The sequence below is a fragment of the Dipteris shenzhenensis genome, chromosome 11 (genome assembly GCF_047967505.1).
Source record: "Dipteris shenzhenensis isolate YYH24624 ecotype China chromosome 11, Dip_SZ_1.0, whole genome shotgun sequence".
Lineage (NCBI taxonomy): Eukaryota > Viridiplantae > Streptophyta > Polypodiopsida > Gleicheniales > Dipteridaceae > Dipteris > Dipteris shenzhenensis.
This window is the reverse complement of record NC_141606.1, coordinates 13,673,388-13,688,653: the sequence shown is the minus strand read 5'-3', so window position 1 is coordinate 13,688,653 and position 15,266 is coordinate 13,673,388. Positions and strand designations below refer to the sequence as shown.

General features: G+C 42.3%; 1 protein-coding gene across 2 annotated transcripts; it reads left to right on the top strand.

Moving 5' to 3' along the window:
• The first annotated feature begins 7,380 nt into the window (after window positions 1-7,380).
• Window positions 7,381-14,191, top strand: LOC147896635 (uncharacterized). 2 transcript variants are annotated; one of them, XM_087381481.1, is made up of 5 exons: window positions 7,386-7,775; window positions 7,854-8,052; window positions 8,170-8,238; window positions 13,390-13,537; window positions 13,645-14,189. In XM_087381481.1, exons 1-5 carry the CDS (start codon window positions 7,544-7,546, stop codon window positions 13,915-13,917), a joined length of 921 nt encoding a protein of 306 aa, XP_087237607.1. In that variant the 5' UTR covers window positions 7,386-7,543; the 3' UTR covers window positions 13,918-14,189. The 2 variants fall into 2 exon arrangements, with proteins under 2 accessions (XP_087237606.1, XP_087237607.1); XM_087381480.1 differs by having other exon boundaries at window positions 7,381-8,052; window positions 13,645-14,191.
• Window positions 14,192-15,266: the final 1,075 nt, after the last annotated feature.

Here is a 15,266-nt window from a genome sequence, read left to right as displayed (position 1 = left end):
AAAGGGCCCGAAATGTGTTATTATTATCGACGTGAGGCTACCTTTTTAGATGTTTTAAATAGGTGACGTGACGTGACGTGACGTGAGGCTCTGAAGTTTTAGATGCTTAAAGCATTACATGTTGCTTTGCTTTTAAAAACATCAGTTCTTTCTGCTTTTTTTCCAAAGTGTTGTACCTTGGAGATCCCATGGTTGCTTCCATTTATTATTTTCACAAGTGAATATGCAAGGCGAAAACAGAATATAAACAAAGGCTTTTACTTGACAAAACGTTTGTATTTTCCATTATCAAATTCTCATTTTTTTAAGTAGCCGAACAACTAGACATGATAATTTGATTTGCTTCCTTCGCCAAAACTCCTTACTGAATCAAGATTCATTGATCAAAGGGAATTGCTTATAAGCATAGGTTGTTGCATTAAACGTTTGTATTTTCTAGTATGAAATATTCACTTTTTAAAGTAACCAAAGATTAGACATGATAATTTGATTTGCTTCCTTTGCGAAAACTCCTTACTGAAACAAGATTCATTGATCGAAGGGAATTGGTTATAGGCATACATTCTTGCTTTGTAATTACAAGGCAATAGCATATTCCAATGTAATATGATGAATGAACAAATTTTGAAATTACTCCCTTTTCTTATGGCTTATCATATCGATTATTTCATATGCACTTCTTATGTGCACATCACTTATTCCAAATACAAGTTTCTTGTGCATTTTGCTTATGCAAAAGGTTTTCACACGGGGAAAAAAGTCTATGTAAGTATATACAAACTCAGAGATACGCTTCCTTTACACATTTTCCAAGTGAATGTCTTAGATCAAACCACAAACTGAATCAAAGCACTTACTTGGTACAAATTCAAACACTCGGTTTCCCTTCTAAAGCACCTCAAAATGTTATAGCGTACAAAAACACACATAGGTGTTTGTTTACTTTTTCAATGTACTCCCCCTCATAATGTCTATACTATTTCTTTTCCAGCAAGTTCGAACATTAGAGCACACGTTCCAAAAACAATTCCTAAGGAGTACATTGGCTATCTGCATGAGGCACCTATTAGAAGTAGAATGAATAAACGCAAACGCTCTCCCTATACTTCCAATAAGTACGGTCTCGGAGTTTGTCTCCTATCGCTTCACCTCTAAGGGGAAAGCACTTGCAAAATACTGCACATTCAAAGCGAAGGATGTGCCCTACCCTGTTTACATGCGCATCAACTTCACCGATTGTGCCTGCTCGAAAACAATCATTTTACATGTCCCTCCTACCTATGTCTTGGACTTTAAAAAAGTCTTCCAAGTTGATGAGTTCTTTCGGGTGGAGGGACCTACAATAACAAAACGAGCACCTGGGGAAGGCGGCACTTCATCATTCTCTTTGCGTGTGGATGCAATGATGACAGTACTAAAGGGGGAGCCCTTTGAGGGCAGTATTTCCTTCATCCCAGATAATATCATACACCATTATGCACCATGGGTGGCAAACCAAATGGAAAACATGAGGGTACCTTTTATATCAGCAATCGACATAGTGGCGACATAGTGGCGTTCCTGATTATGAAAGTGGATCTCGATGGGCCACCAACATACCAGATCACTATCGCTAATGGCGCCAACCCAGAAGATCATGCAGCACTGAGCATAATCCAATCAAACCCTTTCTTTACCTACTGTAGATAATTCTGCCTTGACCAAGCCTTTGATTGTTGCCTCTTTTTTGGCAAACAGCTTTCTTTTGTTGCCGACAGGCGACAAACGCTTGTGCGCCTGGTGGAGGAGTTTGTAGATGAGGGGATTGTCATGTATGTCGCCAAGAACATCTCTTACATGCACGCCAGGCATGCACTTGGGGTTTTTGACTTCACCATTCTGGGCACAGTACCGGAAGGAAATCTTAGAACAACATTGCATGACGCATTCATATGGCAAGTGTTGCAGCTTGGATACGGCAAGAAGGTATACATCGTTTATTGTTCTCCTCTTATTTTCCCTCGACTTTTGGAAAAACGAAATTACTTTTGGAAGCAATGTATGCATCAGGTGGTTGGCGTCCTGCACTTTGTTAGCCTCAACAACCCTTTAACTGAATACCATTGTGATTTGTGCAAAGGAACCTGGGTTAGCAAAGAACCTTTATGCCCACATTGCTACTCTTGCAATGGCATTCAAAGCATTTCATAGATCCCTTGCCTTAAAGGATGTGTTGTGCTATGAGATGCTACTTAGGTTGCTGTGCATCTACATGGGCCACATGTGGATAAGGTCCTCAGCCTTTACTACCCTTTCCTTGAATTTCATACTCGCAGTGTTGTTGCCACACACTCTATGTTACTAGAGAGGAGGCCCACGGGGAAGTTTACTATCAACAGCTCAAGCTTTGTTACAAATTTCACTGAGAGTGTTTAGAAGTGATGCTGCCCTTTGTTCCTTAGTAGTTGTTGTAAATACTCGTCCTTGGCTTGCCTTTGGGTTTCACTTTCTTGCTCATAAACTTGTCTGCTAATATTCCCAGTGCATTTCGCATGTATAGTCTTGCCCGTGCCTAGGCAATGTACAAAGAGGAATTTTTCCACCAAAAAAAAACCATTGTAAGAAAATCCATGGATAAAAGTACTCTATGTAAATATTCTGTGATATAAGGATGGCTCTCTAGTACTTGCTCTCAAGTTCTTTTCGCATGCTTCTAACAAAGTACCCTTGCATAGTTTGACTAGAGAACTTGTGGATCACAAAATGAACGTTGGTACTTTGTGCCTGATTTATAAATCTTGTATTGCAATTCAAGTGCTTGTTAGCTAGTTCTTTTAGCTTCTAGCTTTCGTCGCCTCGAGCAGCAGCCACCTCAATCACACTGTAAATAGAGTGTTCTCTCCCCTTGCATTTCGAAATATTCTTGCAATGCAACTTGGAATGAAACATTCAACAAGGCAAATCCAAATAACACCGACATGATTCTTTGCTTGGTTGCTCTCTGTCCTACATACACTTACCGGAAAGTCATTGACGTGATCCAAAGCAGTATTAGTAACTCCACAGTGCCTCATGCCATGTTGCCTTTGCTGGGTTCAAATGGAGCAAAACACATGGAAAGGGGAATTATGACTACCTTTGGCTTGCTACCAGCACTCCCGTGCAATGCGATAAATGAACAATTGCTTTATCAATGCCTTGACATACTCCAAAATGTCTTTGACGATCGGTTCTCTGTTCTTGTATATGATGGTCAGTCACTGACACAAACATGGGAAGCCAGTAGCCCATTACAGAAGCAAAGGAAGATGTTATTGATAGATCAAACAAGTTGCCTTACAACAGTGTGGCCACTGCTCCTACACCAAAAAAAAAAAGCCTACATTATTTGGACAACTGACGATGAGACACACTTAATTAAAATCATACAATCACATCTGCACTCACCAGCAACTGCTATTGCCAAGCTTTATGAAGGCACATGGGAGAACATCAAGCACCGGACAGTAGCCATTTGCAACAAGGTTACAAAATTAGATCTGCAATATATTAGCAAGGAATGGCAACTACAAGCAACTACGAGATTAATCAAGGAGAAGAACATAGTCACCGATAGAATAATGCTACCTTGAGAACATATACTTATGTGGGCATTGACAAAGTAAACCACTTAAAGCGAAAACACCACATCTCAAAACCACTAAGAACATACCAAACAAAAATTGCCGACACACCAGCATGCGCTTGCATGTCCTGCGGTTGCCTCACGTTCAAGTCAAAGCTGGAAAAAAAAAAACATGCACGACCATGTAGCCTTTGCAGATGCCGGTGTGGAAGTGGATGCAGCGAAATGCGCACCAGGGTTTGCTCCCTTTGCCATGGCCAATTTTGGGTGAACAAACAACCGAGGTTCTCCAAAACAAGCATGCAAATGTCTAGAACCCAGGAGCACACATTTACACTTAACAAGATCGAAGAACACCTAATTTCTATAAGAATTCCCTTTGCTCAGATCAGGCAGTTAACCTATGAAGGGTAGCTTGGGCTCCACGGTAGCATGATCAACGTCTTTGCAGACTTGGATAGAGCGCAGCAACTACTACCGAGATTTGTTAATGACAACGCAACCGTTATGGTAGCTATTAAAAGACGAATGCAATATAATCATATAAATACATCAGTGGTTTGGTCCGGTCGATATTAACAATGCGCGCCCTTTTGGAAATGCTGTAAACGGCTTTGTACATCGATAACAACATCATAATAAACCATGAATGGCTCCAACACATTCACCAAAATTCTAGGAGATGAGTCGGAGACACAAAAGGCAAATGCAGCATCGGAATAGCATGAGCAGCTAGATGGTCTTAACACACACATATTGGTGCATGGCTTGTATACAAGCCAACATGTGTTGACTTTGGAAAAAACCCGTTAACGGTAGCACCGTCAGAAGGTTTTTCACCACTAGGTCTCTTCAAAGACGAACATTGCGAGGAGCTGGCATTCCCAACGTTGTTCTTCGGTTGTACTCGTGCGTACAAACTTGCAACATGGACCAGTTACCAAGACATTGTCAAATGGGAATTGCGAAATGAAGACCGGCATTTTGCATGATCCATAGAGAATTTGTTTTTCAAAACAATGACAATTTTAGTACAACAGGTGATGTCTTCAACTTGGGTGCACATGAGGAAAGGCCAACTACAAGGGGAAACTCTTACAGCAAGAATAGTAGCCTCAGACACTAACATTGAACAAATTCTACAATCCAAAATCGGGTTCCAAGACTTTGTTTGCCTTCGAACATCAACAGACTACAAGCAGCGGCCGGAGCTCAATGTATTTGCAATGCTGTGACAACTAGGTCCGCCATCATGCAGGGGCAGGGAAAACATTTGTTGCGACACTCCTTTGGAGCTACCATACACACAAAAGCACAACAAATACCGATCTACCCAAAGTGTTACTGTTAGCATACACTAGAAAGGCAACAAGACACGTTGGAGGGAGCACATTGCATGTGGCCCTGCACCTGCCTCTATTGAGAGGCTCATACACTGGGTTGTCAGTAGAAAAACAACAGATCCTCGCAGAACAATACCAGGATGTGCAACAATGATTGGATTTTCAATACACTACTACGAATTGATGGAGCCAATGCACCAATCAAATAGAACCTTCTTGCAGGTGCTCAATAGAATATGTACATGCGAACAAACAGATATGGACATTAGTGAACTAAATATAAAGCACCTTAAGGAGATACCAATACACTACATTTATTTTTTACGAACGCGGCAAAAGACAACCACAACCTCGCCATCTTCAATAGCATACTTGGAGACCAACATGTTCTTCAGCAAAGGACATCAAACAAAAAACATGCAGCAAAACATTGCAAGCACCACAGGATCCGTGAAAAACCTCTGGGTTGCATGCACAATTGCAACTGAAAGTAGATATGATTGTTAAAGTGTGCTCAAGAAACCTCGACATCAACGATGGCATTGTAAATGGTGCAAATGGAATACTCAAAATGTCCGAACTAAAGAAAAAGCCATTTATTGTATGGATGGAATTCAATGACCAGACCATAGGGCTGAAAACACGATACGAAAATGCGAGATTGTATGTTGAAACAACACCAAAAACATGGACACCAATTCAACAAATAATACGTGAATTCCAAGTAGGCAATAACCATTTAAACACAATCACAAGAACACAATTCCCGATCTAGGCTGCAATAGGGAGAACAATACACCATTCGCAAGGAATCACCATGCAATCTCTCGCACTTGATCCTGTGGGAATAAAAACACATGGCCTCATATACACAACCCTATTGAGGATTGGTAACCCAGACAACTTTTTCTTCCTCTAGAACCTGGAAAGAAAACACATCAAAGTGGACCAACAAGTGCTGCAAGAACTACAAAGGATGAGAGCGGAAAAGCAATGGGTATGAAAACAAATCGACTTCGGAGAAGGGAAAAACAAGGAGAAAACCAATTCAAAGCCTAAACACAAGATCAACTGAGGGACACAGCTTAGATTTGCTATCATCAAGAAGTATCCTGAGTGCCTCCATCTTGTGCTTGCAAGAAACACATAACCATGGACAAAAACAAACTGAGCTACTCGGATTTCATAGCATCGCGATGAATGAAGGACAACACTTGGCCACATACTACAAAAAACAACACACATTGTTACAACAACAAGGCTTCTATGATGACGGATGCAAGGCACTACTTACACATTTCAAAGCAGAAGAGAACCAAGAAATAATGATTGAGAACATATACAAATCACCAAAAACCAAAACAGAGACTTTGACATCAATAATCAAAGAAATAATGGACACAATACCATATATAAAAACATACATTACAGGAGATTTCAACATTGACTACAGTACTGAATCAAGCAAGAAAGCAAAACTGCAAGAGGTTATGACAAACTGTGGCATGGTACAATTGATTACGACACTGACAACAATATACGGTTCCACAATTGACCAAATATGGACCAACCAAAACACAAACCATTCAAGCCACGGCACAAACTACGTTTACTTGTTAGACCACTCTCTGCTTTACACAACAATAACGTCATAAAAAACCAAAATGGAAAAAGCGAAACACCCAAAAACAAGGTGAATGATATTTAATCATTCATAAGGCCTGCAAAAGCGAAAAAGAATACACTGGAGATGATGTGTAGGAAGACTACTGGAGATAAAGGAAGGAGAGAGAGGGGGGGGGAGAGAGAGAGAGAGAGAGAGAGAGAGAGAGAGGGAGGGGGGGAAAGAGAGAGAGAGGGGAGAGAAAAAGGTGGAGTATTTCAAGGGAAAGAAATAGAAAGTGGGGAGTTGGACCAATCATAAAATCTAGGACTTTCAAAAAAAGAAAATTCTGAATTTTATCTTCTTAGAGAAGAACCTCCACTTAGAGCAACTCCCCGCGTCAAGGTTGGCGCTGGGGACTTAATGGGGAGGTTGCTGGCTCGGCTGTTTGCTGGATGGGCTGCATCGCATCCCCCCGTGTAGACATGCTACCTATTCCTTGATATTTTACCTATTCCACCATCCGCAACCTATTGAACAAGTCGTTTTCAGCTTCCAAGGAGGCTGTAGCTTAGGCATTGCAGAGACAAATGCTGGTCTAGCAGGTTCAGCTAGTCCAGCAGTGGAATGTAGGGCTAGAATTTGGAAATTCCACCTAGCCAGACCAGTAGTCCACTGCCAGGAAAAATGCAAGTCTCAGCATTTTCCACCATGGGGCTGTGGAAGCATTCTGTGAGTCCTAGCCCCACTGGCTGGCGCGGGGAGGTGCTCTTAGATCTACCAAGGGCAATTGGGGAGGCCCAATGAAATACTTCATCTTGTTACTTTTGAATTGGGGAGGAACCGTAAGTAAGGGCCAAAAATGAATTTACCTTTCAAAGAAGGACAATCGTCACTATACCCTTCCCACACTCTGAGGGCAGGCCAAAAGGTCTCTCAGAATGGTGCCCTCAAAATGATCAAGACGGCAGGAACATTTACTTAGCGAACTCGATGGTGGAGGAGGAGAGTAGCCATGGCGGCTCCTGCAGCACCTCGCCAGTCACCCCTCTTTGCCAAGAGTGCTCCCAGTACCCTTCCAAGTACAAATGCCCCGCCTGTGGCATTCGATCCTGTTGCCTGCCTTGCATCACCGCCCACAAATTGCGCACCTCTTGCTCCGGCAAGCGTGACCCAAGCTCTTTCGTGCCATTGGCTGCTTTCGACGACACTCACCTGATCTCAGGTTTGCTTTCACTCACCGGCACCTCTGATTGTTCTCGTCGGCCTTTCCGTTATGGTTTGTTCGGTGGGTTCCGTGCAGATTACAATTTTCTGGAAGAAGTTCTCAGACAATCCGATTCCGCGAAGAGACTAAGAACTCCTTTTGAACGCACTAGGCAAGAGCTTAGTGGTCGTTGGAGTATTTTGAGAAGCCAGACAAAGAAGCGGAAGATGACGCTCTTATATTTGCCACAGGGCATGACAAGGAGGATGGAGAACACTAGTCGGTATTGCAGAAAGTAAATTGAAAGACTTCTATTTATATGTCCATGGTTCTGCCTTTAATCCTTCATGTGGAGAAGCTCTATGCTCTTTTTAGGGTTTAGGATTTGCTCATTGCACTCTGTACTCTGCAGGCGCAGGTGTATCTTGTGGAGAATAGAGTGGATTTTCCATCCAACAGATTTGAGGCTTGTCGATACTTGGTATCTCTCTCTCTCTCTCTCTCTCTCTCTCTCTCTCTCTCTCTCTCTCTCACCCCAATGCCCCTCTCGTATGTATGTATTGATGTGCTCTGAGACTATGTTGCATTTAAATTGGCTTGTGGCGGTAACTATTGCTTTTTGACTTTTTGGCCAAAGGTTGTGTAAGCTCTGCTCGAGGAATGTATTGCTCTTACTTATGCTTTAGACTTTTGTCTTTGTTGGTGAGCCTGGTTTTCAAGCGTGTTCATGCCTTTTTGTAAACATCGTAACAAAAGTTAAGAGAGTTTGAAAAGAAGATGCAAAGCTTAAGACGAGTTCTTTTTATTGTAGCTATCTTTTTCGTTCATTGGCATTACTTAGTACATACATCAGCAAGCATATCTTGTCCTTAGGAATGGCCAAGGTATTTTCAGAGCAGGGGGAAGGTGCGAATGGTTAAGTTTTGAAGTAGCATACAATGGACAGCAAGCTGCTGGCCCATGAATGTAACACAGAGAAGATCGATGATTTTACTAAGTAAATAGGACAAACATCAAGGCCAGGATGTAATAGAGATTGGATTATGAGGGGGCTGAAAAATAAGGGCATCTCCACTATAAGAAAGCATGAGCTCGTAAACTCAAAACTTGTAGAGTCTGATGAAATTGAAATTTAGCTAAGGAAGGGAGCATTTTAAGGTCTCCACTTACGAAAGTGGTTGGAGAAGAATAGTCTACCATCATCAACCCTACAACTAGGCCATTAATTTGGGTTTACTTTATGTCTAGGCTAGAATTTGAGTTGGCTAACTAGGGAATCTTCCTGGATTCATCTAGGTATATGCTTCTGTCGTATTAGCGGACATGCAAATTTCACCTTGTGAATTTTTAGTCCAAGTTGTGGCTTGCTAGTATTGCGATAATTCTTTCTATCTTAAATGGTGCGTTGCCCTATCAGCTAGATTTAGATGCTCATTTGGAAGAGACTAAAATGAAATCCTTTAGACTTCACAAGCAGTTGTAGCGTGAATGAAGAGTTTTTGGACTACTTTTTAATTAGCCTTCTCCTTTAGTGCTAGCCTTCGTCATGGCTGAGTCTGCCCTCCACCACCAGAGTGCCGCTAGAAACTCAATACGAAGACTTTGTATAAATGGATCTCAAGTATGCATGGGTGTGTGTATGTGTATGTGTGAGAGCATATTTTTATACTATGGTCTACACCCACTGTTGGGCGCTGATGACGTGAGTGGGGATGTCATAGTAGCTAGTTCTTGCTATGCGTGATGGAGTTTATGGCTTTTAATCTTATAAGTGACTATCGTGAGATTGAAATTGCACTATGTTGTGTTTTTAGAGGATGAGTTTGGGAATCTTCTTGGATTCATCTAGGTATATTGGCTAATTAGGTGAGAGAGTCTCTGTTAAATATCTTGACGTGCTTTTGTCAGTATTATACAAAAACATATTCTATAGTTGAGTGTGTTTGTGATTGGATGGGTTGTATACATTTGTTATGTTAGAGCTCTTGTAATTACTTGGATCTAGACAAAATGGTATTAGAGGTGCTAGGTAAATATTTGCAGTGCTAGGTATGTGTAAGTGTCCCGCTCCTTGTAGAGAGGATGTGAACAGTGCTTGCCACCATACGGTTGGGGTAGCACTAGCATCTCTACATAGTCCTTCGAGCTCCCTATCAAGTGTTTACTTGCTTGGAACTTGCTGGGGTTGCGTAGTGAGCTTTGGTACTTCTATCTTGGTGTCTATAAAATAGAGGGATGATTCTAGCGTTGTTGCCAACCAAAAGAAAATCTACGGCATGGTGATGTTGAACTACTAAGGTCGTTAGAAATATAATCTAAGAAGCAGCTCTTACGGCTTTTACAATTTCTCTTTATCAACCCAACACATTTTAGGCACACCTTGTTCTCTAGTATTGACATCTACTCATAGTTAGTCTCCATTGAGTTTTTAAAATTGGGGGCGGTTTCTTGCATAGAGCTACAACAATGCACAATGGATTATAGAGGAGCTTTGTAGCTAGCTGTGCTCTCTCTCTCTCTCTCTCTCTCTCTCTCTCTCTCTCTCTCTCTCTCTCTCGCCCACCTGTGTATGCACACACACTTGGTGTTGATATGTGCTTCAAGCTAGCATTAAATGAGTTTTCTAACTTCTTGGAGATTGACAAAGTATATCACAAAGTATTTAAAGGATGATTTTCCTTTCGGCAAAGAATCTTCCTTTATCTAAAAGTGTAACGCATCCCACAAGTAGTTGGGCATGGATACATGCGACACAAATTGGTGCTGGTGCGACTACCATTTGCCCACATTGAGCTGCCTTCAACTCACCATCATTGAAAGGCTAGACTCATCGATGTCTTTGGCATGCCGTCAAGGCCAAGTGTTGTCAATGTGTGGCAAGGGTATTGGCAAAACAGCCCCCAACTTAGACAAGAAAGACAAATGTAAATTTGACTGTCTAAACTATGGACACCTACAGTCAAGACACGAGCAGCTGCTCGAAGACACACAGCATGAAAAATCAGAGGGCCTCGAAGGCTCGGACAAAGAGATCAAATCCATCATTTGAGCTAGCATATATAGGTTCGGTGCTGCTGCTCACCACCACAATTATCCTCGAGAAACTGCCATGCATACGTAGATCTTTTCACCAGGGTGTTTCTCATGCGCTAGTCAACCAATCACTGTGCACACAAGTATCCAGGTTCAATTGCTGCTGTGCACCACCACGAGTATCCTCAAGAAACCGCCATGCATATGTAGATCTTTTCATGAGTGTGAGACAAGTGTTTCTCATGCGCTAGTCAACTAACCACTGTGCACACGAGTATCCTCAAGAAACTGCCATGCATACGTAAATCTTTTCACCAGGGTGAGCCAAGTGTTTCTCATGCGCTAGTCAACCAGTCACTGTGCACAAACCACGTGAACCATGAGCCATGCAAGTCTCCACACATTTCAGCCAATTGGGCAGCTGGTACAGTTGGTGCAGCAGCAGGTACAGAGGCCAGGACTGTACAGCAGGTATGGTACTGCAGCAGAGCAAATGCAGTCTGGAACAGTAGGTACAGGGACAGCAATAGGCACTTGCAGAGGCCCTTAAATAGGCCAGGAGGGACTGCAGCAGGTCAGTATCCATATAGACTGCCAGTTGGCAGTCCGGAGGAGGGCATATTTCAAGTCTGCAGTGCTGCAAACAAAGGTGACCAGTGGCGTGGCATATTTGGCCATAATCGGCACAGTCTGGGTTGGCCCTGTCTGTGGCAGGTCGGGTCAGACCTGACTGGGTCAGCAGGTTTGCTGATTGGGTCGGCCAGCTAGAGGGCTGCCCAGTCCTATAAAAGGCCCCATCCAGGGGCAGTTCATTAGTTCATTCCAGAGGCAGCCCCTCACCCTTGTGGAGCATCATGTGGTGCACACCTACAGCCAGTAGCCATCTGAGAAACTCACTCTACAGAAGGTCACTGAAGCTCACTAAAGAGCCTGTAACCTGAGAAGTGCAAGGGCATCAGTAGGAGCAGTACAGGTGCTCACAATAGAGCATCAAGGGCAGTGGACTGCTGCCGCTTTTGGGACTTCTCTGTAAGAAGTGTTTGGTTCAGTTTTGTGCAATATACTTTGAGATATTTTGGACAGTTCTATTATTGCCTATTGCTCCAGGTTTGATGCTCTCTCTTGTGGACACATGAAGTTTGAATGTTGGATTAAGCTGTCCCTTTTTAGATTCTCGAGATTCTGGAAGATCAAGATTCTTAGACACATGCTAAACGGAATCTGGAAGATCAAGCTTCAGAGTCACATGATTGCATGGGCATTGTGGGGAATTGCAACCGGAGGACTAGAAGGATGTAGCAAGGAAAGGTAATCCGGATGGCAGTCCCAAATGACGTCAAAGAATGGGAGCAGATTATTTTTTGTTTAGCAAAGACGCCGGATGATCATTGTGACGACTGCAGATTCAATGATTCCGCACATTCAACTGGCAGAGACTGCAGATTTAATGCTTCCGTTTGAGGCATACCAGTCGCATTGTAATGCACCAAAATCAGCTGTTAGTGTTGAAGATGATGGAAGGGGACCTGGCGCGTGATCATGTAGTCAAAGTCGTAGTGTTCAAATGTCAATTCACCATTGTAGGTCAGAAGGTGGATGGCAATCAGTTGGCTAGTCTCATGCTGAGTAAATTGCCAAGGAGCTTCAACGGCTGAGTGACAACCCTCAGAACTGGCGAATAGATCAAGGTGGTTGACTTCCAAGGAGCCTGGTCCCCTGTCGATCAGGAGGAAGCAAGGCAGAGCATGAGGGTGATGGTGACCAGCAGGCATTCAATGCAACACCAAAGGAAAATTGAACAGCAAACAAGAAAAGGGAACCCAATAAGAAAAGCAAGGATGCATTCGTCTATACTCTGCAGTTGCAGGTGCATCTTGTGGAGAATTGAGTGGATTTTCTGTTCTATAGATCTAAGGCTTGTCAATACTTGGTAGCCCTCTCTCTCTCTCTCTCTCTCTCTCTCCCCCCCCCCTGTCCCTCTCATATATACATGTATTGACTATGTGCATTTGAATTGGCTACGGTGGTAACTATTGCTTTTTTATTTTTTGGCAAAAGGTTGTGTAAACTTTGGTTGACGAATGTACAGCTCTTATGATATTTTAGATTTTTGGTGGGCCTGGTTTTTAAGCCTGCTTATGCCTTTTTTGTAAAACATAAATCTTATGAATCTCATCTGAAACATCGAAAAGTTAAGAGAGTTTATGTGAAAAGAAGATCAAAAGCTTGGCGAGTTCTTACTTTTTATTGTAGCTATCTTTTCATTCATTGGGACTATGTAGTACATAGACCAGCAAGGATATTTTATCCTTGTAAGGAATCAGGACAGAAATAAGCCAATATATTTTCAAAGCAAGGGGGATGATTGTAGAATGCTAGAAGAACATGATAACTACCCACCTTCATGTTTGAATAAGCAAGGGTAAAGGAAGAAAATATTGTAAATGTATTGAGTTACATTAAGATCCTATTTTGAAAAGATGGCTTGCTATTTTGAGGATTGATGGGTAGATCCAGGCAGGGCCTGTAATTGAGGCTGCTGTCCTGCCAAATGCAGGAGACAGTTATGTTAAGGAATCACATTGAGTTCCACTGCCAGTGCAGATGAAAATCTGAGCCCAGCAAAGATGCTTGAAAACAAGCTGGTGGATAGTAATTGCAATCCAGCTGCCCAGCGTAAATTAAAAGGCGGCCTCAACGAGCCTGTCGACTGCATGCGATTTCTTCTCGTGAAAGAACCTTGCTCGGTGAGAACGTCTTTTGATTTTCAAGTGTTGATCATGTTCTGTCAGGGGGGTTAAAAGGTTTGTATCATTGCAAGATATTTTGATAGAGGTTCTTGATCTTTATGCAGGGTGAACAGAAAAGTTTTGTAGAATTAGATCCCTCAGAGTCATTTGCCTCTCAACTTTCAGGTTTGACAATCATTGAGTACCCTGTTATACATGTAGTGAGTCCAGCCTGCATGAGTAATTTTACAATCGTGAAGGATCTTAGATCAGAAGCTGCAGCAGCCACTCAAACGGAGACAGCATTAGATGAAGATATGAGTGTGAGGGAAGGTATTCCTTACAGAGAAGAAGAAATTGAGGAAGGTGAAATCGAGGAGGGTGAAATTGTAGATTAATGGATGGACATATAGTCACTTAGGTTGCTCTCTATAGTGCTGCAAATGTAAGGTCGGTTTAGTTTCAGGGATGCAAAAGAGAGAGTATTCCCATGTGTTTAAGATGGGCTGTCAATTTACTTTTGTAGGGCTTGCCATTTTTGCATGTAAGGTTTGACAAGCAAGCGCAATGCACTCACTGAAATAGTGCTCATACTTTTATTAGTTTGGTTGGAATGTGTGTATTTTGACACTAGTCCATGACTGGTGAAAAGGTCCAACTGAAAAAGGTTTTGGGTTTCCTGCATATCCCTGGATTAAGATTTCGAATCTAATGTTTTGTTTTTAACTTGGTGAGTGTGATTGGTCTGTGTGTGTTGGTCTATGTGATGCAAGTCTGTTTGTGGGCTGTGTGAGTTCGATCTTCAGATTGACATCGGATGAGTCTTTTGTGGCTCCTTAGGATTGTTCCTGCGATAAGTAAAATCTCTCTCTCAGACTTTGAGTCTTAAATTGATGTTATAAAGACCACTTTATGATAGTGTTAGAATGTAGCTATGCTCTATAATAAATCGGGAGGAGTTGGCCTTGTCCACCCCCTCGATTCTTTGGCTATCTAGATGTAGTAAGTCACTTTTTGGTGTTGGTACTTTGTCTCATAAACTGGTGAGGTCTTTTGCAGACGTTAATAGATCTTTCTTTTTCTTTTCTCTCTCTCCCTCCCCATACGAGAGAGAGAGAGAGATTACATAGCATAGGAACAATGTATATTGCAGTTTGTTGTTTTCCTCTTTAGTTAATAGTGGAGAAGTTGTTAGGCTCTCTTTTGGTGCCTCATATGGTTTTTGTCATTTGTCTCCCATGCCATTTTGGACTTTTGAAGACATTAACACAACTCTCTCTCTCTCTCTCTCTCTCTCTCTCTCTCTCCCGTTCCATCTACCTTAGAGCTCTCCTGTTTGCCCATCTCATCTTGCTTTCCTATCTGTCTATTAAACTCACTCCTGGTTAGCTTCCTTATATATGCCAAGACCAAAGCCTCCAAAGCTCTTTCAAAGTTTGCCTTCGTCTAGGTTGCTACCGCACACCCCCAATTAGCTCATTTTGTCCGTCTTTGTTTAGTTCATTTCAATTCACAACTAGTTGGGTTAAGGTCACTCAAGGTTGTATTGAACCCTTGGCCCACCCTAGAGGCTAGGTTAAGCAAAGGGGCATTTAGGTCATTATGGAGTCTCCCAAGATGAGGTCATTCGTTGTCTTGATACATATACAAGCTCTTGTACTTGGCCATTGTAGCCTTATTGATACCCACCTCCTATGCAAAGACTTACAAAGGATCATCTTAGACCCACGAGAGCAAATCTAACTCT

What these genes read in the sequence shown, in the direction of transcription:
- LOC147896635 (XM_087381480.1), top strand. Translation starts at nt 7,544, where the DNA reads ATGGTGGAGGAGGAGAGTAGCCATGGCGGCTCCTGCAGCACCTCGCCA. An exon ending in ACTAGTCGGTATTGCAGAAA is followed by an intron (nt 8,053 to 8,169) that starts GTAAATTGAAAG and finishes TGTACTCTGCAG; the next exon opens with GCGCAGGTGTATCTTGTGGA. An exon ending in TCGTGAAAGAACCTTGCTCG is followed by an intron (nt 13,538 to 13,644) that starts GTGAGAACGTCT and finishes ATCTTTATGCAG; the next exon opens with GGTGAACAGAAAAGTTTTGT.